Genomic DNA, 25,632 nt, shown 5'->3' on the forward strand with positions numbered 1-25,632 from the left:
TGCGTTTGTTCTGTATACCATTTTTGATAAAAATTCTTTATACGCCTGGCTCCGGTGGGCTGCTCATGTCATGAGAATGGCACCGGACGACCCAGCCCATAAAACCCTTTTAGACTGTCGCCAAGGACAGAGGAGGCGTGGTAGACCTAAATTGAGGTGGAAGGATAGCGTAGAAGCCACCAGAAAAAAAAATCGGGATATTAAACTGGGCCAGCTTAGCGAGCAACCGTTTCGGAGTGGTTTTGGATGGAGCTTCGTTAGGCCAAGAGCGCTCAGCGGTTGTAGCGCCAACTAACACAACATACAAGAGTGTAACTTTTTAACGACCTAATAAAGCGGCTTCGCCGATATAACATGAATGATTGTGTTCATAAAATAGAATTTTTCTTGTCATTGAAATGAGCGTATTTGAACACCCGTTTAATTTTCCGGTAGAGTTTAGGTTAAAAACGTTTAAATGTTTTGAAAAGACAAAGACAGAGCTTTCGGAAGAACGGGACACCTTTGGGATTGAGCCAGAGGCTTCGCGGCCGTGCAAACCGCGCTAAGATCAAGGAAACGGAAAAGTTTCTGAATTATTCAACTCTAGGAATGACACGTCTACGCTCGGATACTCGACCCTAGTAAAGCATGACCTGCCGCAAGGTGTTGGATGTTATGAACAAACACGGAATGATGCATGTGAGAACGTTACGCAAGGTAACGTCAATGAGTCAGAATAGATAAAATAACTTCAACTTATGAACACACACATTTTTTATATTTGTATTTTAAGAGTTATTCTATCCTCTACCGGATGAGATCAACCAATTATGCAACAGTAGGGCTTATTCCGAACGAAGTCGTCAAAGCTAATCGATCGTATAGCAAATAGACGATCGTCCAATGAACATGAATAATCATGAATTTCATGAACGATCGTTAATATGATATATGATCGATAACACAATAAGCTCGAGCAGTTTTAATTCTCCACAACTCGCTCACACATAGCTTTTTGGCGACTATTTTGCAACTAGATTAGCGAATATTTCATCTCCCCGCTTCTTGCCGGACCGAGGAACATCCAACAGTGGGAAAATATATCGGTTAGCACTAGTGTGTGTTCTTTAGGTTTATCGTCGCGCTATTCAACTTGTTCGTCGTAGGTAGATCAATGATCAGATCGGAAGCTCTCTCATGGACAGGTTGGCGTTATCGACTGCTCTTTAGTCATCGATAACTAAACGGTCGTCATTGCTGATGATTAAGCTTATGTGATACATATAACGATCGTTAACTCAACTGCTCGAAAAATTTACTCACAGATTTACGATTTTATTGACGATTATTTTGACGATTGTCTAAATATTTGGACGGATGTGATAGGTTTGCAACCGGTTTCACTCAAAACGATCGTTTATGTTGGTTTGATCGATCGTTGCCTTTAATGGTTTAACGATCGTTTGCCTTTCACGACTTCGTTCGGAATAGGCCCTAGTTATTACGTATGATCACTGGTCACGATCATTCCCAACAATACTGAGCAGAGCGTATAAATTAGTTAAACGACAATATCCAATAGGTATGTTTGCTGGTCAAAATCCTCCAACCCGACGTTCCACATAAGCCATGTCAGCCGGTTCCCGGTGAATCACGTAACGCGTGTAGGATCGCGACCTTCGAATATTATTCAAGAGTTACTTTGTAATCACATCAAGCTGCAAGCGATTTAGAATTTGCTGAGCTCGCTATCAAATCAACTACATATCACCGCAGACTATTAAACTTTCAGACACTTTTTCTTTTTTTGCCGCATCGATCGTCTTGGTCATGTCTGCCCGTTAAGGGCTTACTAGACTTTTCCCTTTACAGAGTCTGCAGACATACAATGGCTAGACCCAACCGGTACAGGGATTCATGAACGTTCTGCGGAGATTGCCTGAACCGGTAGAGAGATATCCACAAGCATATAATTGCGAACCGCGGTGGCTGAGGATTCGTGAACAAGCTAGTTGTTGCTAGTTTCATATCTCGAAAACGGCTGAATATTTTTACAAAAAAAAAAGGTTTTTCTTAAAATCCAAAGCTGTATCTAAAACAAAAATTTCAGATTCAGTTCAACCAGTTTCCGAGAACCAATTTGACTATACCTAGAATGCTTTTTAAGGGTCATTTTGACCCCTGCTTGTAAAACGGTGTAACTTCACTATTTTTGAAAAGTTTTGTTTGCAGTTTTTGCAAATCCGTAAACTGTGACTTTTTTGTATATTTGTTGACTATCTTTTGACGTTTTTAGTTTTTCGATGATTTTCTTCATAATTCCGCTAGCTCGGTGTATAGCAAAAACGCTATACCAAAATGTAAAAGAACAAAGTAACCATTTTTGAGCCGTTTTTGCCGAACAGGTAGGACTATAAATGGGTTTTAAAAAAAAACTTATACCAGGAACACCTCGTTCAACAATTTTAATCTTTAATTTTGGGAGGAAAAAACTTGACATCATGACCAAATCCGGTAAAAATGGAAATGTGTTTTTGTATAAAGCACTCAAGTTTTCTTACGGGTCCGATAAAATCAGTTGGTGGGAAGGATTTGAGGTGGCGGCCCGCAGGCCGGACTTTGCCGACACCTGATATAAATAGTCTATTTTAATTTTCCCAAGTTTTTATATCTAAGTATATTTATCTTTATATATACGTTTCCCATTACCAGAAAAATAAATTAAAATAAAATACCTCATTAAAAATACAGCAGTTTCTAAAATAGCCTCATCACAACACAAGCAACCATCCTTCACTCGACTGGTGGAACGAATTTTAATTTGACTTAGTTATTCTTTGACTTGTGAACCTGGACTGGATACGCCCTGTTGACGAGAGGCTTCAGCAGCTGTATCAAAGGCTGTTCTATGGCCATAAAAACTATCAGTCCACCGATGAAAGATGCCGCATTCACGAAATATATGTAGCCTATGAACTTTGACGCGCTGAACACGGCGCCTATCCGCACCTGCAGCAGCTCGAACCGCATCACAACGTCATGCAAGATATAAACGCTGTAGGTGAGTTTTCCAAGCGTGACGAACGGTTTTGAGCTCCAGATTGATCTTAGGAGTCCTGGAAGGATGTGAAGGTAGGAATTTAATCTTTGAAAATATATTTCCATCATCAATGTTCTCAACCTCGTTTGAATTTTAAACTTAAACATTTGTGGACTTGTTGAAAGAGTTCGATACTTCTGCTTGCTGACTCAAACATTCTTACCTTTAGGAGTGTTGATGTTGCGCAGAAAACAGAGTGCCACAAAAATGCCGATTATATTTCTGAACAGCGCACAGTACATCGAAACCCAGACGGAAGGTTTAGGAACGTCGAAATTGTACCATAAACAGCTAGAAACTATCACCATCAGTAGAACCGGAGTCACCATTTTGTCGGCCAAACGGTAAACCTAAAATTGAATAAACCAGCATAAGACGATTGGAATGGTTGTGGGTTAGGCAAGCAAGTTCAAGAGTGTTTCTACCGGTGATTTTCCGAGCTGCAGATTGTTGGTGGTCGTCTGGTGGTAAAGGTATCCAGCGATGATCCCAAACAGATAGCATCCGGTGTTTGCATAGCTCGGAAGATAAAGATGCCTCACCCATGGTTCGTACATGGCCAAAAACTTTGCCTCACTGAGAAAGATTTGGAACAAAGGTGAAATTGGTTACGGAAAATTTATGGTTAACCACACCTGAATTTTGATGGCAGCACCGGATGCAGCTTGTGCTGGTGTGTGATATAGGCCGGTACCCAGAGCGAGAGGATCACGCCGGAAACGAACAAAAATCCAGCGACTCGTGGCCAACGATGGATCACAAGTAGCACCGCTAGGGCCATCAGAAATAGCTGCAGGTCGGCCGCAAGGTACCACGTGTGGATAAGGCACAGCTCCCGAGGCCAAGAGAAGTTATTCACGAATAGGAGATTGGCCCACCAGTTCTGACGGCAGATGGCGTTTTCCGCCGTGAATAATCGGAAGCCGATCTCGTTGACGTCGAACCGACGGTTCAGGCTGACGGAGAAGAGTAGGAAGTAGCCGTAGACCGGCATCAGCCGCACCAGGCGACTCAAAAGTTTGTTGGCGATATACTTGGCATTGATTGGTACTCGACTGGCATCACGTAAGAAGTTCACGGTCAGCAGGTAACCACTGATAGTGAAGAAGATTTGCACCAGAAACGCGCTGCAGGATAAGTAAGCCTGCAAGCCATGGTAGGCTAGTAGATCTTCCAAGTCTTGGTAGTTCTTCGTGGGAATCACACCGGCGACTAGAAAGCTGTGCAGCACGATCACTAGGTGATTAACGATCACACGAAGCCCGTCGATGTAGAGCAAATCAAGGTGTAAGGATGACGTCTGTTCGCCCATCAGCCGGTTCCAATTTTTCCGGATGGAAAATGCCGAGACTACAGAACTCTCTAAGAAGGAACAAATGCATTAGTTGGCTCAAGAAGACTTGAGTGCACATTACCTGGTCGAACACCACAAGCATCTAACACTGTAGAGATGAGTAACGCTCCTATGAAGCCCACGGATACGGCGATGAACAGTATTTCCAACAAATCTATTTTATGATAAAAATATGCAATGCCCATGTAACACGAACAAACAGCTCTACTCCTTTGGTCAACCCGGTTTGCTTTCCCGTTTTGCTTACCGAACGATCGAGCCACTTTAATCATACGAGGGCGGCAATACTCTAGCGCAGTGTAACCGGACATATTGTACTCCACACTTAACCGTCGGTTCACACAAGTGTTCACCAGCGTCTCGTATTTGCTCTTATCGTTATCCATCGTTGGAAACAGCTCGTTTGGAATAAGAGACTAATTTTTAAATGAGATAATAAGATTAGATTTCCATGTGGCGAGGGGTGTGCGTGTATGCATGCGAGGTGAAAATGGGTGTACTTCCTCATCCCAGCTTTTGCAGCAGTCCTAATTACATTTGATGACAAATGATAAAAATTATCGGTTAACACTGATTGCACTATCATGGGTCAATTTGATGTTCCTTTTGATGTTTTGAGAGCGGACACACTTCTACTAGTATTAATTGGTTGGAGATGTGTTATTGCATTAAGATTGGAGTATTTTAATGTAAAATTATTTAATTTTGCGTCACGTCTTGGATCCACCTCATCATTTTTTTGACAAAAATTAAACCTGTTTAAATTGATCTCTAAATTAAGCCTGCAGCTCTCCATATCAATGAAACGGAATATGAACTTTCACAGCTCTTTTGAGCTAATGAATTGGTCAATAGCACAAGTTTGAAACTTTGAAAAAGTTGTTAAATTTTCAGAAAAAAATCAAAGACTATACAAGAAACAAATGAAATGTTTCTGCATCACATCAGCTATTGGTCCATGTCGAAGCTATGTAACACTAATAAAAGAGAGATAAAACAGGTATAAAAAGCGATTGGTAGGGTTAGTATAGTTAGGCTATAAAATAGTGATTGTGTAGATAGGCTATAGTGTAGTTAGGCGATAAAAAGTACAGTAAAATCAACTTAGTTCGATCGGAAGATATTCTTATCTCGCACTGCTGATGTGCTTTTTTGGTATTTGAGTATTTGCTTTTTTCGCATTTTCTCTTATACTTACGGTAAAATTGACCGGGATTTTTGATTGATACAAAGCTGCCTTCTCGGTTGTACTTAAGTGTCGTAGCTCTTCCTCGCAATTGTGCAGACAGACTCCTATCGCCAGAAACTGCACCCGGTGGTTGTACACGATACGGGACGTGCTCTAACGGAATAGTAAGCATCGAATTTGGGCACATTGAGCACTTTCACACATTTTGTTTCGCACTTTTCATGAACGTCATGATTGTCACAACTTACTTCGGTATCCGGTAGGACGTATCCATTCGGAAAGCGATCCACTCGCAGGATGGTACGGGCGTAGCAGTACACGGAGTTGTGTGCCTCGCATTGCGCCAAATCATCGTACATAAAAATTGGTGGAAGACGAATGAGACCCCATTTGCGACCCACAAAATTGCGATCAGGTTGTACATTGCTAGCTACAACTTGTTGCGGTCGAACCACTGATAGGAGGATTAAAAATACTAGAAACACGTTCTTTTCCATCTCAAAATGCTACAAAATTCTTCACACACTCAGGAACTAGCGTCCGTCCGGGGCGAACCTTGTGTTCGGAAGCTCTGATATTCACTGATCAGATAACATTGAAGTGGGCGATGAGTCGTATGCTATGATAACAAAAACCAGTTTTTCACAAAAAGTGTGCATTTTTATATGGGTACAGTTATACGCCGGGTTCATCGCCTACTCTCCTATCGTCATATTCTGTGGAGCTTGCAGTGAAATCAAACGAGTGAATGATATTCGCCGTTCGAAAAGCATTTTATAGGTATCTCTTTATGTAAAACTATTTATTAGTTTATGGGCTAGCGAAATCGTTTTAACACATGGTAGAGAACGACGGAACATCGCATTTTATTTGGTTGGATGCATCTTTCACCAACATACACATGAGTGTGTTTTGTTCCTCCCTACATAACATTCTTTTTTTTTTAATTTTTTTTTCAATGTGTCACGACATTTCCTAGTCGGACGAGAGCTCTCTCCGAAGAAAGTTTCTCTGACCGAAAGACGGTATATTATAGATCGGTGGTCAGCCGTTTGCTTATATAGCATTGCACCATGCAAATACGTGGGCGGACTCCAAAAGTAACGGGAACTGGTGCTTGTGGCACTTCTGGAGGATCTGCCGTAGAGTGAAGATCTGGTCGGGGGTGGATATAGCAAGGGGTGCGAGTCTGCAGAAGAGTATCTGGGATAGGATTTTGTAGGCGATTGATGGCTCGAAAGTTGGCACAGTCCATTCTGTCACCCTTCCTTCTTGACTTCGTCCAAGAATGGTGGGAGCACATCGTCATCTGGCTTATGTGCTGCTCGATTCTGCCTGTGCCGCTGCTGGACTCTCCTAATTCTGCCCCGTCTAGGTGTCCGTTAAAGTAGCACTTCCACCTTTCATCACAGCTTATTTCCACATTGCGACGTTTGGCGTAAAGCCGCCTTGTGTCTTCTTCAACATCCTGTAGCTGCTCCATCAGTTGTTCATCCGACTCCTCGAAGCGACGCTTCTTACTCTCGAAGAGTTGGGTTTGCGGTGTCCTCAGTCGTTTGTAGTATTCCATGTTCTGACAAGTTCCGCGCTGCAGCATACGGGCGCGCACTGCGTTCTTCTCGGATAGTCCAATCACTAAAGTACCGGCGCTCCGAGATAAATAAATAAATAAATAAATAAATAAATAAATAAATACCATTTGTGCACAGTACTGTAGTAAAGCACGTGCTTTTGCGCTTTTCGACGAAAATGCCTCGCATTTTAACAAAAACGGCTGAAAAAAATAATAAAACAGAGTCGGATGAGATGAAGGCCTTGAAATGAACGACGTACCCTGGGCCATCTGGAATATGCAGTGCGCGGCTATCGACCTTTTTGTTAATTTCTTTGGTTGGATATGGTTGTTTGCATTTTGATCGTATTATTATTATTATCGTATATAACAGAATTGAATCCGTATGGCTGACGGTTTTTGCTAGGTGGTTGTTATGAAATATCATCTTCATCATAAAATTTCATGTTCATAATCATTTCATTTTTGGGACTTTTTTTGAATAACTTTGCTAAAGAATACCTTATGTTCTGTAAAGGGTTGGATCCGAGCGGCTCGAACCAGCGTCTGTTCCCTATATTAGGGGCGGCTGCACACTCTGTCCTGGCATCCTACGGGGCGTAAAACAGCTAGGATGCGTTGTTCCACCGACGAGGAGGCGGGGAAGAGGCCTTTCAAGGGCCAGGCCCTTGAATAATTGCAATGAAAATTACCAAAAAAAAGAACCGATTTAAAACAATCGTTTATTTTTTTTCTTTATTTACTTATTAATTTATTTTTTTATTTATTTATCTTTTTATTTATTTATTTATTTATTTATTTTTTTATTTATTTATTTATTTATTTTTATTTATTTATTTATTTATTTATTTATTTATTTATTTATTTATTTATTTATTTATTTATTTATTTATTTATTTATTTGATTACAAGGTTATCTGTCCCGCTGGCCCACATAACGCTTATTCCTAACTATTCACATTAAACAATTGCAAGCTGATTTCTGATCATAGGCCTTGCCTCACCTAGCGACATATTAGAATGTATGGTGTTTTTGTTGGATTTGGTGAATTGTGGTCAAACAGTGGCGCCATTTGTTTATGTTTATCATCTATTTACAAAGATTCTATTATGGTATAAATATATTACACAGAAACTAAGAAGAATATCAACATTCTATCAAAACATCATCAAGAGTAGCCATTTTTTATGCATTTAGAACATATCTGATTGTTTTAGAACTTTATATGTACCCGGTGTGGGCCAAACAGTAAGGCAACTAAGCTTTATGGTTCGTTGGAATTGTTTGGATGTTGTGTTTGCTAAAATCAGTTGATGTGAATTTTGCAGACAGTCTGGTTCCTTCCACGTACCCGTGTCCAACAGAACTAAAAAGTGCAACAAAAGCTAATGCGATGGAAAAGTATCGTAATCGTTTTATAATTTGGGCTGAAAATGCACATCAACTGATGAATTAAAACTAAATCAATGAAACTATGGGCTAGATACACAGAATAAATGAACCAGGGAATCTGGTAATCTATAGCTCTAGTGTTTCGAAAAAATCGGGACGTTTAGAAATTACATAACTACAACAAGCGATTTAATTTAGAAAAAAAAAACAAAATCTATGAAATAATGGTAATCTATCTAAATATCAAGTTAGAATAATTCTCTACGGTTGACTTTTGATTCTTCGTGGTCGTTACAAGGTTTACTTGTATTACTCAGTTTTGCTCTAGGAGCATGGCTGTGGGGAATATTATAAACGAGAAAAACCATATACGTATAATTTCCTAACTGTTGCATTAGATTCCAGCTTACCGACAAAATTTGCCGACTCTTGCAATAAATATCTTCTAGAAGGCTGTGTGGGACACAAATCTGAAAGCCTAATTTTTCTATGCCAATCCCTTATTGCAACGTCAGTTCCTCTGTCCTGATCATCTTTATGGAGTCTGGCAAATCTTATTCCCACAACAGTAAGTTCGCCATACATCTCATTGAGCTGGTCGTTATATCGGGTTCTATACTGCCTCATTTTATCTACGGGGATTGAGGTGGAGATGGGTAAGATGTAGACAAATTCAAGGTTCATGGATCGATGAGATTCATAAATTCATAAAATGAATGAGCATAAAATAACCTAAACTTAGATTGCGAGCACATGTACATTGTTACGTTTGTATTTTAATAGTTGCACGTTACACTAGCATCTACCACCTTTGCTCAGTCAATTATGCAACGATTGTTTAGTTCATATGTAACTTTCATTCTAATCTTTGATCAGCACATATTAGCCAAACGACCACGTCCTATAGATTTACTTGGCCGACAGCTCCGTTAACTCTACCAGACGAGACGTACAAGCCGGTTCCCAGCGAAGCTCTCGACGAGTATCTGATCGCGCCAGTTGAGCATCATTAACGCTAATTTGTAATCCCACCACGCGCATGCCATATTGCGGCATATAAAACAAGTACCTGTGCAAGCCATCGAGCTTAGTTCGTGTCGAATACTTTCAGGTGATACAAGTACCCCCATTGATTAAGAATTTGTTGAATTCAATCAGTTCTCTATCAAATCATCCACAGTCAATGCAAAATGATGCATTTGGAGCAACTTTTACTCTACGCATTCGTTTTACTTACGGTGGTGGCTTTGCTGGTCATACGATGGAAGCGGCAGAAGCTGTACACCGCGGCCGGAACCATGGACGGGCCATTTGCTTTGCCTCTCATCGGTCAACTGTACCTTATATTTGGGAAGAAACCTGGAGGTGCCTAATTTGATATTTCGAACTTTATTTAAAACTGTGATGATAGTTTTTAAAGCGATAAAATGCTTGTTGTGAACGGTGTTTTCTCCAATGTGATCGAGTTATTCGCAAATTCAAAGAAACGAATGTGCTAGTTATAAAAAGTTCTAAACTGAGGTTTTGTTTTTCTTCTCGTTTGAAAACAGATGATTTATTTAAAGTTCTAAACCGGTATTCCCCCTTGTATAACTCACCGGTAGGTGTTTGGATCGGACCGTTTTTTGTTGTAGGCATCAACGACAATCCGGACCACATACAAACAGTGCTGAATTCACCACATTTGCTGAACAAAACGTTTCACTACAACTTCTTCCGAGTTGGTCGGGGATTATTTGCTTCTCCGGGTAGGTAATAGGAAGTGCACAGTGCCTCATTATCCCACTATTCATACGAGCGTTGCGTTCCCTCAATTAGATTACATCTGGAAAAACGATCGTAAGATTCTGAACCGATCCTTCAGCCCCGCGATGCTGGCAAGTTTTGTCGATACGTTCAACGACAAGGACTTTATCATGGTGGAAACACTCAAGAAATACGTCGGAAAGGGCGAAATTGATCTTCATTTGCATATAGCCAAGTGTAACATTGATGCGTTTTTCAGTGAGTATCGAAGATAAATTGCACGGTGTCAAGAGTGTTTGCTGACATATCAGCTCACGTTTCAGGTACTTCTTTCGGCACGGATCTTAACATGCAGAGTCACGATGAAGCCGATGCATACCTCAACAGCTTGGACACATTTTTCTCGCTCATTTTCAAACGCATTCTCTCCGTGCATCGATATCCCAAGTGGCTGTACAGACTTACGGAAGATTACAAAACGGAGACAAAGTGCTGGGATACCATAAGAGGAATGTCCAAGCGACTGCTGCAGGAGTGGAAGCAACAACCACGACAAACAGAAGTTCGACCTAATGACGATAGTTATGGAAGGAAGCCTGCCCTCAACTTTGCCGACAATCTTTTCGATGTGGCCGAGAATAATCCTTCTCTGACAGATGAGCACATAATGGATCATATAGACACGATCATTGCGGCGGGTCACGATACAACGGCGACTACAGTATCGAATCTTCTGCTCATGCTCGCTATTCACCCAGAGGTACAGGAAGCCGTGTACCAAGAGGTGATGAGTGTGTGTCCGGATAAATCTAAACCAGTCACGACCGAGGAGGCCAATGGGCTTGTCTACACTGAGATGGTTTGCAAGGAAACGATGCGTCTGTTCCCAGTGGGGCCTCTTCTTGGTCGAAAATGTGTTGCCGATGTGCAGCTGGATGGTAAGAAATATTCAAACCTGTAAGTAGAAACCTTAAAAATAAATTAAGTTTCCTTGAATAGAAAAACACACCATACCTGCGGGCAGCTGTGTCTGCATCGGAATCTACACCATTCACCGGGAGCCATCGATCTGGGGGCCGGAGGCAGAGAAGTTCAATCCAGATCACTTCTTACCGGAAAAAGTTGCCAAACGTCATCCTTACGCCTACCTGCCATTCAGTGGAGGTCCCCGAAACTGCATCGGCATCCGGTACGCGTGGCTGTCGATGAAAATTCTAATTGCACATTTGGTACGGAATTATCGCTTTGCAACCTCATTAAAAATGGAGGATTTGAATATGAAGTTTGCCATTATACTGAGGATCACGAATGGATGCATGGTGTCGATTGAAGAACGATGAGTTAAACGTACTCTAAATGCTACAATATTTGTAACAAACTTCGCGCGATATGACTGTTACAAGCATAACTTTTTGAACAGACTTATAGAAGCCACGGTTATATAGACCAACTACTACGTTGAATTTACCTTCAAGGGTACCAATTGAAACTTTGATTTAGCAAAGTAAAATATTGAAATAGCAATATTTGCTGAAATACAAACTTTTTTGCATCGGTAAAATAATATTGAAATAAATGCCTTATCGAAAGAAAATATCATCGAACTTAAAGCAACATTTAAATTCCATTTTACTCCAACTAATGTGGGTAAATACGTAATAAATTACGAATATTGATGGTATGTGTATGAATGGTCATCGAAGATTCATATCAATTGAATAGAGTTAATCTCTCTTTCTATAATCAACATTCATTAGAAACTACTTTCTTTATGATTCTCATAGTTTCATCAGATACTGGAACCAAACAACAATCGAAGAAGTAACTATATAATTATTGCTTGAATTCGCATTGAATGTTTTCAAATCATTAATGGATTGATAATGATTTGATTTTCTCACGTATCAGGCAGATGTTTCATTATTTGTTTTTTTAATTGTAGTGACGGGTGTTTTTTATCCATACATGTTCAAAGTCAAAAGCTTCTCAAGGAATCAAGCAAGCGGTGTTGATGATAGTTTCAAACAAATGGGTCTACAAAGATCGCTGTAAAGTACATTTATCAAAAATGCGTGTGCCATGAGCATTTACGGTCAAAAATACATAAAAAGAGTACGATGGTAAAATTATTAGTATATTACTCGTCTGTTTAAGTTCAAATGTGTTTAGCTTTCATTTGTCTTATTTCCTTACCCTGATTCTTTATTTCGGAAAATACGCATGAATCATATAATTTCAAGATACGGTAGAGATGTATTGAAATATGCCAACTTAATGAACTACTAGACACTACTTATTAGTTAACTTTATTACTTAAATTGTTCGATCGTTGTGTTTCATAAATTAAACATCCGTTTCTCACCCGCCATTGCAATCAATGGAAAACGGTTGCCAAGTTGCCAGCCTTGCAGCGAAGCTGTAAGTCATTTGCGACTGTTCAACTGGGCTTGTCAATATCCGGCCACGTGCATAATTTCCCTTATTCTACTGCCGGCTCAGCCGCAATCGTTCAGATTCTGTGCTCCCGTGAGTTTCAGTCCATGTTTAGCTGCCGCACTAGCTCGTCTTCGTACCGGCGCAGTCTCGAAGCCCCGCCTCGGAGGGCGTACTGCCTCCGGCTAGCTGCTGTTCATCCGTTTTGCAGCCATAGATGTTATTGTTGTTGACGCAGTTGATCTCACCGTCGCCTTGGCCGGAGGAGTTGGGTAAGGTAGTTGGCGACGCATCGTTCTCTCGTGGTTTATCTCGTTCCGGGTCATCCACACCCGTCGCACACATGCCATTGGAATCGTCCGGAAGCGATAGCCGCGGTATTCGATCGGTTAATGTTTGCATCGTCTGACGATCGTGCACTTCACTGAAGATCTCGATCAGATTGTTGATGCCGATCAGGTAGCCATCCTCGTGATTGCCCACCTTCCACTTGCTGTCATGCGTGATGGTGACGTTCTCCGGCAGGTTAACAGTCTTCGCGAAATCGATCAACCATACGCTCGCCTTGTGCCGGTCGTGTACAAACAACAGCGAGCTGCCTATTACTTCGTGTCCTTTGAAAAATTCCGAGTACTCCAGCGTCGCTCGGATTGCCTTCAACCGTTGGATATACTTGGGCTGCAAGGGATGATAGAAGTACATACATTTAAATCAGTGTATAAATTCGCAATTTTGTGTAAAGTTTAACAGGCTGTAAAGTTAATAAAGTTTACCATTGCATGTGGAAATCCTTCGGTGAATTCACGAAAAGCATCGCAGATCTGGTCGCGAGATTTAGTTGTTTTAAAATCCTTTGAGCTTGTTCCATCACTCTTTTTAATGCCCTATGAAAGAATGGAAGCAACAATAACATTTTTTTAACTTGTTTATATATTATTAACTCATCTCAATTAGGCATTGTTCAATGGAATTGGTGTAGTAAGCAACTAACTCATTGTGCGGTAAACTTGTAGACACTAGAGAATTTGTTAAACACTACTAGGCCGCTTGTTTTTTTTCTATTGGGTCAAAGCTCTTATATGTCCTGGCGAAATTTTCTCTCTTTCTTAGTCTAAAATACTCATCCATGATATTCATATGATGCTCCTAAGGTTACATAAATACCCAAAAGATATAATAACTTATCATTGGTGTTAAAGGGGAATTGTGTGTTTTTTACTAAACTATAAATCTTATACGATTCTGAGCTCAATATAAGCCTTAATTCTAGTGATATAAAGTGTATTAAAGTGTTCTAAAATCTACATGCCATAAAGAACTAAGCTTTTCATAAAATATGAAACGGAGTAGAATTCAAGACAAACACACTTTGTAGTAAAAACTTCATTTCAATATTGTTTTCAACATAAATATACAATAAAGAATCTCATCATGGTAGTCATTTCTAAGGTCTACTAGACTCGAAAATAATGTATAATTAGCTTGACGCCCCGGCGATGATCGGTATATAAGGGATATGTTTTTAATTCTTTGGTTGAGAGTTATTTGTTATGCTTGTTCTAATTGCTGTTGTTGTTACACTTTGACCTTTTCTGTCAAAACTTTATTAGAATCACTTCCAGGAAAGAAATGCTCGATATCGAGATCTGGACATAACATTCTATTTTATGATATTTAGTTGTTTTGAGAGGTCTAATTTAATAGTTACAATTGTGGTATATTTAAAATTATTGATATTTGATCGATTCCTTTTTATCTTATTTTTGTTTGGTATGTGTTAGTAAAATTTATTTTCAGATGTAAAATTTAGATGGTTTAATTTAAAAAACAGGAATCAAACAAATCTTTAATAATATCTGCAGTGCTTAAGCTTAATGTGAGAAAAGATCAACAGTGACTCCTTACAAAAAATCAGCAAAAATATGTATAGATATGCACAGTTTATCATCTGTATGTTACATTAATTCCATTCATGTATATGCCGTTAGGTATATACATTTTTTCATGTTTTTAGATGAATTTGAATTTGATAAAATTAAAACTCTTTTTTCAGCGATATAAATTCTCGTTCATTAGTCTTTTTCAAATACCAAAATAATCATGTGAATCGAAAACGTTTTAACGGCGGTTCAGTTGGGAGCGAACGATAACATCACCTATCTAAACATTGTCATAAACAGTGAACCAAACGGCAATGTACACATCCTGGTACGCTCTCAATCTATCAACCGGCCGGCTGAACACTGGCTTGATTGATCGGCACAGCCAACCTACCTCTATTCGAAATCCGAGCGTCGAGGTGCTGGAAATCGTCTCCCGCCATACCATGTAGCGTGGCTTCGTGACACCCTTCGCACGGTGCTCCTCCTCGGTGGGGGCGTTCTGATCGATTTGTATCATTTTCTCGTACATATCCTACAAAACAGAACATAAAACGTATGATCAGATGGCATCTCAAAGCACCATACAGTCGATGTGCTTTTACCTTCCGCAATTTCGGCTTCTCTTTGGCTTTCGACAGTTCTTCTTCCAGATAGGTCCTAACGCCTATCTTGCAATCCATCACGCACGGTTGATAAAAGTCACTGAGTAGATCCTGGAGCTGTATATAGGTAGCTGTACGATGATGTATTTATTGGTTAAGGAAAATGAAGCAATGTTGTGGAATCACTGTGTTTCTGTGTTTTTAATTTCACCCCAGAACGACTTCCAATTAAATTGGGTTAGTTTCATAACAATTTCCGAGACTATGTGAGATAGTGGTACGAATTGCATCTATACTATCGCAAAATGCTTAACCTAGACGGCGTGCTAAGCAGAGCCATAATAACTCAACCTAATGTAAAGAATCAGTGCACTGAGTGAGTGAGAGCACGTTTCGTATAACGTATTGTCGGGGAAAAGCCAACCAACGGCATACTAACGTGACGATCTAATTAGTAATCAATTATCACCACACTTTGCCCGTCTAGTCAAGATCGGATAAGATGAACGAAGCTTTGCTTTTGATTTTGAAAAGCATTCTACCCGAACGTATAATGGTTCTTTTGACGGTCGGTTTAGACTAATAATTTAAAGCGTATGAAAACCGATTGATATTTAACAAATTGAGTGGGATTGTTGATAGTTTTGCCTGGGCATTGATTTTAGAAAAAGGATACATTCTCCATCTTCGCTGTTCACCTGACCCTTGTACTCCGGGACGTAGGGTCTCAAGACATCCTTCATCAGAACCTGTCGAAGTAGAAATCAGTTAGGTCATGAATTCGAAAAAAAGTCGTTTTAAAAATGCCGTCTACCTTAAAGCACTTTTCCTCTTTGGGGCACAGCTTTTTCAAAACCGTCCCTTGGTCGGGGCCCGCCTTGAAGTTCCCCTGATGCCCGGCTAGCTGAACCCACGGGTACCGCTGCTTCTTGTACGTCTGAAAGAACGGAGTCCACTGGACGATGTTGCGCAACTTGCGCCACCCGGAAGGCTGTTGATGGAACAAACAATAATAATAATAATTATTAGTACAATTGATAAGGGACATAGCGTGAAACCGACAACTTTAGAATGGGTAGCTAATCTCTATTAGATTCTATTTGATTCCTTCTATAACAAATCAATGATCCGATGGTTTTAGATCCCGTTAAAACACCTTTATTCTAGAAACATGAACGAACCGTAAGTTAATATCCCTTCTGCGGTAACACCTCGATCGAAACGTCTTCACCGACAACCAGAATCTTCTCAAGATAGCAATTCGATATTTTATTGCGTCGTTCGAATCGAAACAGAAAACCGCACTGCGAACAAAACCATACACCATCCACAAAAAGAACGCATGAGTTATCCGTATCCGTTGCAGATCACCGAGCGTGCTGGTCAAATATGTCGATCACGCTGTCGCGTTGACAGCTTTCCGTCAGTGATCAATACTTGCTTGTGCATCGATTCGATTACCGAGCATTGGGAGCATCTGCGAGTGGCTCACATTACAGTTTGTAGACTCCAGTTCTGTTCAAACCACAGAACTCGTATCGTTTCGTTCCGGTTCCGATAACTTAAGAATGAAGAATATATACGTATTTACATAATGGCAAAATAAACTTAAATCTTCATTAAAACGAAGCCATTCTAATGTTGCTATACAAATGCATGTGCCTGCCAAATGAAGAGCCTTTGCAGAATTAAAAAATCAGGTATTGAAACATTCAAACAGGAGGTTGGTTCTCGATTGAAAACCTTAGATTTTAGTACAAATGGGTAAAGCTTGTCGTTTGTTTGTGGTGAATGTGGGATATATGACAAGGAAAATTGCTTTTATTTTCCAAACATAAGTTTTAAAATGTGCCTACATTTTGTTTAAAACCCATTATTCCATTAACCTTTAAAGTATTTCATTCACGTCATATAGAAATATACCATCTACTGTCGCTATAACGTATGATCGTGAGAGAATTAAGGAAGGGATCATTTTCAAAACATAATTCCAAAATTTTATATTCACACTTGTTCCCCAACCCCCGCCCAATAATCGCCTATGCTGAACGCCAAAGTGTAGGGTTTTTATTAACGCCAGGGCGCACTTGTTGTTGTCACAGATTTCTTCCACCAGCAGTGTGTACGTAAGCGTCAATCGACGTTACGTAAATGCCACCTGTAGCTATCACATTTCTTCGCCAACGGTATGACGCCGGCGTCGGTCCCCCAACGGGTTGCGTCCTGCTTCGGCGGGCTCCATTTAACGCCCCGCGAAATCATGCGAACGTTCGTGCGTAAATGGTGTCCCATATTGACGATTGTCCCGCCCGGTCGCAGCTATTTGCGCGCGCGGCATTGGGGCGTTTGTTGTGCCATTTTCGGCTGATGAGATTTTCACCCCCTCCCTTCACCACCGACAAATTGGCTCGTTAGCCTTAGGCCGATCGGTTCGATTGATCGGGTGGTGTGGCGTGAAATTAAAATTCACGAATTGTACCATGTCCACCCCGCGGGATGGATGAAAAGGGAATGGCAAGGAAGCGCGAGAAAGTGAGTACCGGAGGACTGGGTTTAGTTTGATTTATTCGAAAGTAAATACCCGGTGCCGGAAGGGTACCCGTGCGTGACACAGTGCTATCGTGGCGGACGGTGGGTCATTTAATATCACATTGCATCGCGGCATATGGTGCGCGTGTTTTAAATACGAGCGTCTTGTAATGGAGAATGTATTCCCGGCGAAATTGAAGTCAATTGTGCGGCACGGAACGCCTTGAATCAGGGCCATTCCGAGCGCCCAGATACCATCGCCATTTTCCACGTTGATTATCTTTGCAGCGAGGCACGGGATGGAGAGCATTTAAGACTAATGCTTTGATGAAGACTGTCATTTCGCCGATGTCATCTATCCCTGGTACCAATGGATCATTGTACCTCGCCGGAGGGGTCACATGTGCACATGGTCCGCCCACGGTCGCCCGTACTATTTTAAGCCACACTGCGCAGTTGCAGCTAGGCTAGAAAAAGAAACAGAATCGTTCACACCATCTCGCGCCGGTCGGTTATCAGGTCTTCCCCTTCCTGCGATGGTACGGAGCCGTCAAAATAAATAAGAGCAAAGTTAAACAGTGGAACAGTTCTGTTTGAGAACCAATTCTTCTCAATCATCCGATTCCACTTTACGATCGATGCACATGCGCTCGAAAGGGAAAGTGACACGGCAAGGGCGGCTCGGGAACTGGCGTGACGTACGCAGTGTCCTTCCGGCGAGCGCTGACGAAATGACATTTAATGAGCCCGGTACGATGTTGGTGACGTCAGGGCGATTTGTGAAGCATTCCTCGGTCCGATGCATTTGAAGAAAACCGGACGTGATTCTCTGTGAAACGAAGCGAACGGAACGGCAAATGCAATGCCTTGTGAATCACAGCTCGATGATTTAACTCTAACAGTCATAGGGAATATACTTCCCACATAACATATTCCAGATGCTAATGTCCAATAACCGAGATGATATTTCTTATCCTGTATTTGAATATTCGTTCTTAGTTTTATAGAACCAATAATGCTTTCCTGATTTATGCTAAGAGAGCGCTTTCCATTTAAAGTCAGTTTCTTTTCCCGCCTCATCTTTTACAGCTACGATATTTCCATGACCGGCGTTTTTTTTTTTCATTTGTTTTCAAGGTAAAAAAGAACACTTTTGACTTTTGTCTTCTCTAAGTCAATTTCGAGAAAAAACAAATCAGCATTTCATGTGTTTAATTCCTTTCTTTCGCCTTTCGTACAAGTACTCTCTGACGGACAAAACAAACCGAAAAGAAGAAAAATTGTATGGAAAAGTTTAACACTAGAATCCAAACAGCCGAGTTAGAGGAATTACAAAGTGGTACATCAAAAAATTAAAAACCACAGAAGATAGTAAACAAATATACTTAAGAGTTGCGGGTATCACGATTTCTCGACGGTGCCTGTCAGTTTTCTCGACGCTGTCCCATGCACACACTTTAGAAAAAATCCAAAAAATGGCTAGCCGCGTCGTTTCGTTTCCGCGCAGAATCTCGACGCGTAAGTGGCGTCGATTTGGATCGTCGAGAAGATATCGACACGACCGAGCATTTTTGCGCTTTTGCCAAAATGTTGTTTACGTTTATACCGTGTTAAGAAGAGCGGTCAACATGACCGCTAAAAAGCATTCGAGCATGATTCCAAAGCAATGTATTATAGTGTTAAACAGATATTGAAAAAATATTTCACCTGACGTGCAATTTTTGCAAGGCAGTAAAATTTATCGAGAACTTGATAGTAATAAATTTGAAAAACGAAAACTAATACCACTCTCGACAAAATGACAAAATCATACTCTAGAGCACAAATAAATTCTAAATTTCCAAAAACCTAAAATTTTACGTACTAGGACACTTAGCAACTTCTAGTAGCTAACTTCGATCACGAGGAAGAGTAAACAATGTCAAATACAGCTATCAATGTCTTAACTATACCTCGGTATATTCTTCCATTTAGAGCAATGTTTTATTAAGCACTAGTTTTGGCCAACTAGAAGAATTAAAGGAGGTGAGCTGAAGAAATTAATCCACGAAATGATGGTAATTGATTGTTGATGTCTATATCCGATTCGATTAATAACTGTCAAGAAAAGTACGAATAAACAGTCATATATAAAGAGACCTTAAAAAATGTATAGATAGGCCTGCAGACACATGCTAGAGTGGTCACGTTCTTGTTCAGCCGACTTTTTCGTACAAGATTCCAGAACTCAACGCTCACATATACCACCAAGTGTTTCCGCATCCAAACACCTGAAACTTATCTGCTAGTACTCCCGCTAAACGGTTTTCCAAGCCGTACAGGTGGATCAATTTCATTGCAACGGGAGTTTACGTACTCCTAAAAGGCATACGCTGCCTCAGGGAACGGACCAGCTCGGGCTTACCTTCGCTCCAGGTTCATGGCGTACATCCGGCACGTCCGAGTCCCACTCGGAGCTCAGATCGTCGCTCGATGCATCGCCATAGTCACGTGGCATGGGTACCTCCAGCAGCGACATCTGGTACTGCTCGTAGCCGGGACAGAGGCTGGCGGGGGCTTGCCGTGGCGACGGCGAACGGTTCGAGTTCATACGGTGACGCAGCGATGCACCGCCCCCGAACGCGCCCCGTCCCGTAGCCCTACCCTCGCCACCTGCCGGGTGTTGCACGATCGGAAGCTGATTCTGATAGTAGTGCTGAGAGGCTGGCTGCGTGCTCTGATTGCGCGTCCGCAGCTGGTGGCTTTGCGTGTAGGAGTGATGATGGAGAGTGGCGCCTGGAAGCTGCGCCTGCTGATACAGATGATGGTGGTGATGGTGGAAGTGGTGATGATGGTGATGATACGATGGTCCCTGCTGTTGCTGCTGTTGCTGCTGTTGTTGCTGGTGCTGTTGGTTGGGTTGGGTGGATTGTGCACCGGCGCCCTGTTGCCCTGGCATCAAGTCAGAATCCTTGGAGTTCTTGCGATTTCCGAAGGCGGAAAACTTGCGTGCGTCCGCGGACAGCTTGCGCGTGAAGGACTTCTTCCGGCTGCGCGGGAGCGCATCGGCCCCGGACGCGCCGAAGTCCTCGCTGCCGTGCTCGTCCCCACTGTCCGACATGTTCTTCAGGTGCTCCTGCTCCTCCGGGCTCAGGTTGGGGAAGTGCAGCAGCTTGACCGTCACCTTGTCGCCGGACTCGGTGAAGTAGACCTCCTTCGCGCTGAGCTTATCAAAGTCCTCGTAGATTGTCACCGTCGGCAGCGTGCAGATAGGCATCCTTTAGCAGGCTGGCTGGTGGTCCGTCGTCGGGAAGGGCATTCACTCCACCGGGACGTGATGTGCTTTCTTTTCTTTCTCTTTTCTCTCTTTCTCTCTCTTTTCCTCCAACGAAGATCACTGCAAATCGACACAAACTACACATTCAGTTGCGGTGCGGCAATTTTGGCGCAAACGGTGTGCAAACATGGCCCTGCTTCGATGGAACCGAACGGTCCTCGTATCCCCCGCATAGTCCCCGACCGGAAAGGCAAAAGTAAATCAAGTCTCGACGCGGCACCGGCCGCACATTCGCCGCATGAAGTTAATTTGTCTTCAGCCGGGCCGGAGCCACTTGTTCAAGTTTCCATAAGTGTCACCGGGCCAGAGCCATCGGGCCAACCCGGCTGAAAAGGCCTTATGCAGCGTCATGTTGGCCACCGGTCGGGACGCGTCCAAGTCTTTCACCCCTGCACGGAGCGGGAGGATAGAGGTGGGGGGAATTTATTGCGGTACTTATGGGGACGTATTTGGAAGTCGCCGGCCCGAACCCGAACCGGTTCCGCTGGCAAATAAAACGGCGATGGCTACCGGATGATGATGGCCGTACCCTCCCGACACATGGCTTCCCCTCGGCCCAGGGGTTCTTCGACCGTCCCGGTGCGGTTCAAGTTTCGCCATTCGGGTCCTCTATCGACCGGTGGTGATCAATGTTGAAGCGCAGTAATCAGTTGTACATTATTATAATTCAACGAAATTACACCACAAATGGTATAATCGATCGAAGGGTAAAGATATGGGATTGCTTTTGTGCTCGGGGCGTGCAACACTTTGCGCATGAGGAAAACATGGCGAACTTTATGAGGGCTTTTGGACGGAGTTTTTTTCCCCCTGTTTTGTCCATTACCCTGCACCCATCAGGGAATCCGTTTTCTTTTCGTCAATCAGGTGAAGTGAAAGGTTGCCACTTTTGGCGAAGACGTCCGATGCTGATGGGTTGATGATTTAAAGCGGTACGTTTCTTCAGGCCACCCGAATTTGTGGCGAATGGCATCGGAAAAGAAACCCATCTGAGGCCGAAGCGCAGCGAAAGGCACGAGAATGAACCCTAATTACGCCATTCCGAGCGATTTCCAGTGAATAACACCATTCGCTGGGAGGGTGAACAATTCTCCAGGGGGGATCGAAATCTCATCACGATTTGCGTCACGCTTTCACAACCAAGTTGACATTCTTTCCGTCCGAGCATCGTCGTAAAATCACGCCGGCACGCAAAAGGCGGCCACAACTTGCCAGCGCATTGCAGTTCGCGAGTGCAAGTGCAGTTTGGCGATGTGATTCTGCCACTGTCACCGGTCTCCCACTTTGGCACTGGATCGTACTATTGTGTAACTAGCGTGTGACGGCGCTCCGATCGTTACGGCAATAAAATATTATTTCTCTACCTCGCAAAGGCGCTCGCCAGACGCCAAGACGAGTCCGTGCACGGGCGGTGAGCGTCGACTTGGTGATAAGGAAATGCCACAAACCCCATTAGGGTGTCTAGTGGACGAGCGTTTGGAAGACCGGTTCATGGATGCTGGTTCGAGATGATTGTGTAAATAGAACCGTTGAAAATGTTCCCTGGGATGATAGAGTTCCAAGAGGATCCCCATTTCATTGGTTTGGAGTTGAACTTAGAAATTTGTTTGAAAGTCTCCAAAAATTACTATTTGATTTAGTGTTAATATTTCACTTTTAGACATCTTTTTTTAATCCAAAACGAACTCCACAGTTTTGTTCTATTTACTGTTCTATTGTTTAATAACAAGTAGATTCCTGAACTTGTTATCAACGCATTTTTGTCGCAAGTCCGTAAAAACTTTACAACGTGTTGAAAAACATCTAATTTGCATTTGGACATAGTCTAGAGAAACCTTTTATTCTGTGCAGAATTGACATTTTCAGCACTCATAAAATTTCAATTGAAATCGCAACAAAATCAACAAATGGTACTTTCTATTGCAATTTACTTAATTAGAAAAGATTATTCGAGTGTGGTGTTTTGGTAGTAAAAAATTGCACAATTGGTTTTCATGATTGGTATGTTCAATTTTGTTAATTAAAATTTGTTGCGATATTCGGAGGTAATATTTCAACGAAGTTGAAATAACAACTCTCCAACCTAGATGGAAATGGTATAACAAATGTAGGGCAAAAAATGTTCATAAACTGCTGATCCCTCCAATCTTGTTTATGGTTCATGTACAATACAGAAATCCAAATAAATCACACTAGTGATAAGAGACAGTTTTGACTAAATAGCCCAGCGGTAAACTGCTGAACTCTCCCAAAATGTTTACGAATTCAGTTGAAGAACATAAAAAGCAAATGACTTTCACAAGTGATAAGACACTTTTTGTTTTGTTTTTTTTTTTTAATATGGATTATCATGTATTGATGCGGACTTTGAGTCTTTTATACTTTATAGCTTTGCGCTAAGCCATTCTATGACGTGTTTGAATACTAAAACGTGAATTCATTATTTTGATTCAATCCCCCGACCCAGGCCAACCCGATTCACACCACCGAAAACCAATGTGATCGGGTGCGCGTTATGACGTCGATGACGATAAAAGTGTTTTGAAATTTAAAGCAACCTGCTTGACGCAAGTTTTGTGAGCTGACCGGGGCTGAAAACATCATCGATCCGCGCCTGAAGTGACGTCCGGTGTTCGATTAACGCTTCCAAAGCACATGCCAAATTTCCTGCTCCGATACCGACGATCGATGGGCGGAACGAGGCTACTGGTTGTAGCCTCTGCTCTTTAGCATACAGTCAATGTGAAGGACACCGAGATGTCACATCTTTTGTGAAAGGAATATCTTCGACATATCACACGGAGATGGGTTGGTTTAATCTTCGAAGATGAAAACGGCAGATGAATAGAATATTACAATTATCGTATTTCAAATTAGGGAATTTCCACCATCACGGATTGAATATTCCCCATACTCACAAAATCATATCTCGTTCTCAGCAGCTATTTCCGTAACTCCTCCCCACCCTCAGACGAGCTGAGATAATGAAGTGATCTTCCCGAAAAACCCACGTCCAGAGTGTGCAACCTCGTGGATGATTCATCCATCGATTGCTCCTCGCTCAGCGCTTCTTTTTCTGACAAAAGGGCACCCCGTGGGTGTGGAAGTGCACAACCAACGGAACGGTTGTGTCTATTGACGTGCCGTGGATTTACGACATGGTCCACCATTGAGTTGTGCCAACGCAAACTAAGAAGTACCTTCATGCGGCCTCAGGAATCTTAGGCAAAATGTGAGAAAAAAGCGAAACCAATCGTGCGTGGATTCCGGGTGACAGGTTGGGTTCAAGAGCAGTTACGGTTTGTTGTTGTTTTTTTTTTTTATTGTTGGAAGTGTGAAACCCACAGACTGTCCATCCCCAATCCGGTGGGCACATTCTCCGCAAAAGGCGATACGACCAAAGGGTTGACCCATCATGTTTGAGGAATCCCTTCAGAATTACTTCCTGAAAAATTGAACACACCTGTCAATTCCAAGGTTTTGAGATGTTTGTTATGTTTTAAAACTAAATAGAAGTAATTTATACAAAAGCAATCATTTCATGTCAATGTGTGAGATTTTATTTTATTTCTCACTGTTTGTCGTTAACCCCGATATGTATAGCAACATGTTCGACAACTGTTTGGCGTTGCGCATACAAAACATACAAAACCCTGCTCAACACCTTGCTGACTACCTTCTTATCTCCAATTCGCCAATTCGCTTTATTGGGGGAAAAATACCAAACATTTAAACAACCTCCATCGCTCGGCACCGCTGGCCCGATAATGGCCTGTACGGTAAACAATGTATAAGCCGCGTGCTACAGCAACATTGGCGGTGGGTTTTCCGCCCCAGCAGGAACCCCATCTCTCCGTGCACCCTCGACAACCTGAAGCGCGTGTACCTTTCAGCCCGTCGAACGCGAGATAACGCTTGTCCATAGCGGGGATAGATAGCCAAAAGCCGGTCGACCGAGCAGTTGGCTTCCCCATGGCAAGCGAAAGCGACTATCAGCGAGAGCCCTAGTGTTTCCCAGGGCATGCGGTTTCGTGATCCCGCGGCGCAACAGCATTCCTAGCCGCCGATTGTGTATTGTGTCGGGTTTAATCTAGAATTCAAATATTTAGCCAGGGGCCGGATGGGTCGGAGTGAGCGAGCGAGCGAGAGAAGAATGCTGCTCGTGTCCGCCCGGTTCCGTTCCAGCAGCACGGAACGTGTACCCCCCCTTCCCGGGGGTCGTTTATTCTAGCCATGTTTGCCACGCACAGTTTTGCCTGATTGCGGGGTAGATTTTGTACCACCCTCCCTGCCGAAGAATAACAACAACACACTCCATTGACGGACACACGTACCCTGTGTATGGCAAAGGGAAATGTTTATCCTATCACCAGCGCGCTGTTTTGGGGGGTCGCAATCGAAACACGGCACCGTTTCACCGTCACCCCAAAAAACCGGTAGGCCGACCGAAATTTTAACCTTTTTCCCGGGTCGCAAAAGTGAAAGTTTTCGTTGCTTTGTGTTCGCCGGTTTGTTTTTTTTTTTTTCACTAC

The 25,632-nt window shown here is 42.3% G+C and overlaps 2 protein-coding genes and 1 pseudogene across 3 annotated transcripts in view; 1 reads left to right on the forward strand and 2 right to left on the reverse strand.

Annotated features, from left to right (window-relative positions):
• Window positions 1-2,808: 2,808 nt before the first annotated feature.
• Window positions 2,809-7,195, reverse strand: LOC131284652 (nose resistant to fluoxetine protein 6-like; annotated as a pseudogene).
• Window positions 7,196-9,784: 2,589 nt separating this feature from the next.
• Window positions 9,785-11,677, forward strand: LOC131286017 (cytochrome P450 4C1-like). The gene is made up of 5 exons (XM_058314875.1): window positions 9,785-9,956; window positions 10,142-10,339; window positions 10,410-10,595; window positions 10,661-11,275; window positions 11,337-11,677. Exons 1-5 carry the CDS (start codon window positions 9,785-9,787, stop codon window positions 11,675-11,677), a joined length of 1,512 nt encoding a protein of 503 aa, XP_058170858.1.
• A 940-nt stretch (window positions 11,678-12,617) lies between these two features.
• The window catches only part of LOC131289475 (inositol-trisphosphate 3-kinase A-like), a 35,982-nt gene continuing 22,967 nt past the window's right edge, over window positions 12,618-25,632 (reverse strand). The window contains exons 1-7 of one of the 2 annotated variants that reach the window (XM_058318741.1): window positions 20,189-21,135; window positions 16,070-16,246; window positions 15,932-16,004; window positions 15,256-15,386; window positions 15,045-15,185; window positions 13,544-13,654; window positions 12,618-13,448 (exon numbers count right to left, since the gene is read on the reverse strand). In XM_058318741.1, the coding sequence (XP_058174724.1) occupies window positions 12,894-13,448; window positions 13,544-13,654; window positions 15,045-15,185; window positions 15,256-15,386; window positions 15,932-16,004; window positions 16,070-16,246; window positions 20,189-21,040 (2,040 nt within the window). In that variant the 5' untranslated portion in view covers window positions 21,041-21,135 and the 3' untranslated portion in view covers window positions 12,618-12,893. Of the gene's footprint in view, window positions 13,449-13,543; window positions 13,655-15,044; window positions 15,186-15,255; window positions 15,387-15,931; window positions 16,005-16,069; window positions 16,247-20,188; window positions 21,136-25,632 lie in introns of those variants that run through there. The other variant, XM_058318742.1, reaches the window with a different exon arrangement.

Source organism: Anopheles ziemanni, chromosome 3 (assembly GCF_943734765.1).
Source record: "Anopheles ziemanni chromosome 3, idAnoZiCoDA_A2_x.2, whole genome shotgun sequence".
Lineage (NCBI taxonomy): Eukaryota > Metazoa > Arthropoda > Insecta > Diptera > Culicidae > Anopheles > Anopheles ziemanni.

Excerpts from the sequence above, each read along its gene's own strand:
- LOC131286017 (XM_058314875.1), top strand. The coding sequence starts at position 9,785 with ATGCATTTGGAGCAACTTTTACTCTACGCATTCGTTTTACTTACGGTG. Across the intron at positions 9,957-10,141 it reads ATTTGGGAAGAAACCTGGAG|ATGATTTATTTAAAGTTCTA; the intron begins GTGCCTAATTTG and ends GTTTGAAAACAG. Across the intron at positions 10,596-10,660 it reads TAACATTGATGCGTTTTTCA|GTACTTCTTTCGGCACGGAT; the intron begins GTGAGTATCGAA and ends CTCACGTTTCAG.